The 3,965-nt window shown below is 38.2% G+C and overlaps 1 protein-coding gene across 1 annotated transcript; it reads left to right on the top strand.

Annotated features, from left to right (window-relative positions):
* The first annotated feature begins 2,181 nt into the window (after positions 1–2,181).
* On the top strand, positions 2,182–2,484 carry LOC120090670. Its single transcript, XM_039048388.1, has one exon. It carries the CDS (start codon positions 2,182–2,184, stop codon positions 2,482–2,484), a length of 303 nt encoding a protein of 100 aa, XP_038904316.1.
* Positions 2,485–3,965: the final 1,481 nt, after the last annotated feature.

Genomic DNA, 3,965 nt, shown 5'->3' with positions numbered 1-3,965 from the left:
TCTTTTAGTATTAGATTAAGAAAAGAAAACCATCACATATTTAGTAACAACTCACGTCAAGATCGAAACAATATTTGCCAACGCATATATAGAACACAATCCTTGAGTTTGACCTGGATTCACCGGGACTCTAGTTAGACTTATATTTGAGTTAAACTAGGTAAAACAATGCATTAACAAGATTTTACATAACACTCGCTTCATTGCATAATTAAAATGCATAAAGTTTTTGGTATCGTTGCTGGGGATTGAGGTAACTAAGTGCACTAAGATTATTGTTTTTTATTTTCACAGGTCGTGGTTTTTAGCGTATTGTACCTTTATGTGCGAAAAAGATGCAATCATTTTATGAGCGAAGGATCTACACCTGAGTTTGTGTACGACCCAACGATCAAGAGGACCTTTTGCAGAAGAAGAATAGCAAATAAAAAAAAGGAGACAAAGGAATAGAGCTTAGAGGATGGCAGATCAACTAGATAATCTAGAAGAGCCACATGCAATAATCAATAATAATATAGATGCGCTCGCCAACCTATTCTTCTAGCTACTGATCGCAACAGACCTATCAGGGACTATGTTTCGCCAATCCTATATGATTTCTCACCTAGGATAATGCGACCAGCATTAGATGGTTCAAGGTTTAAAATAAAACCTATGAGGCTCCACATGATTTAGACAGCTGGTCAATTTGGAGAAAGACGAGGCAAAGATCCTCATGCTCATTTGAGAAGTTTCATTGAAATCTACAACACATTTGTATTTCCCAACATCACTCCAAAAGAAGTTAGACACCTTATTTCCATTTTCATTATGTGACGATGCCAGAAAGTGGGCATATTCACTTAAACCTGGTGAAATTACATCACGGGAACAAGTCGTGGAAAATTTTGTGAAGAAATACTTTCCACCTATCGAAAACGCAAGAAGAAGAAGGGCAATCACAAATTTTCAGCAGGAAAAAAATGAAACACTAAGCGATGCATGAGGAAGGTTTCAAAAGACTAGTAAGACATTGCCCGCATAATGGACTCCCTGATTGTTTACAAATGGAGATTTTCTATTATGGCATGAATTCAGCATCTTAAACGACTGTAAACACTGCCACCACAAGCGTTTTGTTGGACAAAACCTATATTAAAGCTAAAGACATCCTTGATCGCATCTCAATGAACCATGAAGATTAGAAGGAAAATGAATATGGTTCAAGATCAAACGACAAAGGACAGAGTAATGATGCCATCGCATCACTTCAGACGCAGGTGAACGCGATGACTAGTCTATTGCAAGCGATGACCATGACAAAAACCAACGTAAAAAATGGGCAAGTGAATGCAGTCACCCAGATGACCAACGGGAATTTGCACTCTTTGTGAATAACCTCATGCATTCAAGGTATGCCCACGTAACCCACAATCGGTTTGCTTTGTTAAAATAATCCATTTTCAAATACCTACTACCTTGGTTGGCGAAACCACCCAAATTTTTCATGGGGAGGAAATCAGTAGGGGCAAGCCAACCATCACAATGCTCCTAGAGATGGACCACCTGAGTTTCTTCAATGAAAAAATGGGCACCAACAAGCATCAAGTTCATCGCAACAACCAACAACTTCACCTTTAGAAAATTTGTTAAAAGAATACATACAGAAAAATGAAGCAATTTTGTAAAATCAAGCGACATCCATTCAAAACATGGAAATTCAAATGGGTAGATTGTTGGAGAATTGAAAAATAGACCACCAGGTTCATTACCAAGCAACATCGAAGTTCCTCACAATGCGGGAAGTTCAGGCAAGGAACAATGTCATCAGTGACATTGAGAAGTGGTTGCATCATGAAAGAAGATCCGAAAGAAAAATCAAGCGAGCTTACTGATGAGGCACATAAGTATTCTTTTGATAAACACACTGACACACAACCAATGTAGGAACCACAAATACCATCGCATGAAAACCAAGAAAAACACAGACTTATTGGTGATAACTTCTACTTTAAGGGCATCACATGAGGTGCAATTACTTCTATACCTACAGAGATTGAGAAAGAAGAATGATGAGGCCAATTCTAACACTTCCTCAGAGTGTTAAAATAGTTTCATATTAACATTCCACTCATTGAGGTGTTGGAGCATATGCCATCTTATGCCAAATTCTTAAAAGATATCATATCAAAGAAAAGGACAATGGGGAATTACGAGATTGTCGCACTGACACAAGATTATAGCACCATTATTCTACCAAAAATGCGAGATCCAGGGAGTTTCACCATTCCCTGTTCCATTAGAGGAGTTTATATAGGACAAGCCTTTTGCGACCTTGGAGCCAACATTAATCTCATGCCACTTTCAATCTTTAAGCAACTGAGAATAGGAAAACTTGCACCCACCATGGTTACGTTGCAACTGGCAGACCGTTCCTTGGTACCCCCAGAGGGAAAAATTAGAAGATGTGCTTGTAAAAGTGGACAAATTCATTTGATCAGCTGACTTAATTATATTAGACTACAAAACAGACAAAGATGTACCCATCACTTTGTGAAAACCCTTCTTATCCACAGAAGAACCCAAATTGATGTACATAAAGGAGAAATCACCATGCAAGTTAATGGCAAGAAGATGAAGTTTAACATTCTTAAGGAAATGGAATATCCTGGTGAGATCAACACATGTGAAACAGTTGACTTGGAAGAAGTTTGGCCTTGTAAGCTAGAATTTAAAATTAATGAAGAAATAGAATTAAAGGATGAAGCGAATGCAAAATTTGAGTCATGTTATGCTGTAAAAGAGATACAAAAGAATTGAACCCTTGAGTTTGGAAGATCGAGAAGGAAAAATCAAGCTTTCACTTGAACAATCACCAGTTTTAGATTTGAAAGCACTCCCTGCCTACTCAAAATATGCATTCCTTGGTAAGAATGATATCTTAGTTGTCATTATCTCAACAATACTCTTAAAAGAAAAAGAAGAAGCTCGCTTGAAGGTTTTGAATAAATACATTAAGGCGCTGATATCAAGGGAATCAGTCCATCCTATTGCATACATAAAATCAGACTTGAAAATGGAAAAGGAGGTTTTGTTGAACACTAGCATAGGCTCAACCCTGCGGTGATGGAAGTTGTTAAGAAGGAAACTATTAAGTGGTTGGATGCAGGGATTATTTTTCCCATTTCAGATAGCACGTGGGCCAGTCCCGTGCAATGCATTCCAAAAAGGATGGAATAACTGTAGTTCCCAACCAAAACAACGAGCTAATCTCGATGCATACGGTTACAGGTTGGAGAAATTGTATGGACTATAGGAAGCTCAACGCGGCTACTAAGAAGGATCACTTTCCCCTACCATTCATTGATCAGATGTTGGATAGACTGGCAGGAAACAAGTTTTTTTGCTTCCTAGATAGCTATGCGGGGTATATCCAAATCATGATCGCACCCAAAGACCAAGAAAAGATGACTTTCACTTTTCCCTATGGGACATTTTCCTTTTGGTGTATGCCCTTTAGGCTATGTAACGCCTCAAGCACCTTTCAGAGGTGCATGATGGCCATCTTTTCTGATTATCTTGAAGAGTTGGTGAAAATTCTCATGGATGCTTTCTCAGTGTATGGCAAGACATATGAAATATGTCTAGCGAATCTCGAGAAGATTTTAAAGAGGTGCAAAGACACCAACCTCGTTTTGAATTGGGAGAAATGAAATTTCATGGTAACAAGGGAATTGTGCTTGGGCACAAGGTGTCTAAATCTGGGTTGGAATTTAACAAGGTTAAAATTGATACCATAGAAAAATTGTCACCACCCACCTATGTGAAAACACTTCGAAGCTTCCTCAGACGTGTTGGATTCTACCACAGATTTGTTAAGGATTTCTTGAAAATCGCAAGACCATTGAATTTGCTGCTGGAAGTCGATAGATTCGTCGAATTTGATACTAACTACTCAAAAGCATTTGAAACATTAAAATAAGCAT

This window comes from Benincasa hispida, chromosome 11, assembly GCF_009727055.1.
Source record: "Benincasa hispida cultivar B227 chromosome 11, ASM972705v1, whole genome shotgun sequence".
In the NCBI taxonomy this organism is placed as follows: Eukaryota; Viridiplantae; Streptophyta; class Magnoliopsida; order Cucurbitales; family Cucurbitaceae; genus Benincasa; species Benincasa hispida.
The sequence above is the reverse complement of the archived record's forward strand: the minus strand, read 5'-3'. Positions and strand labels throughout refer to the sequence as shown.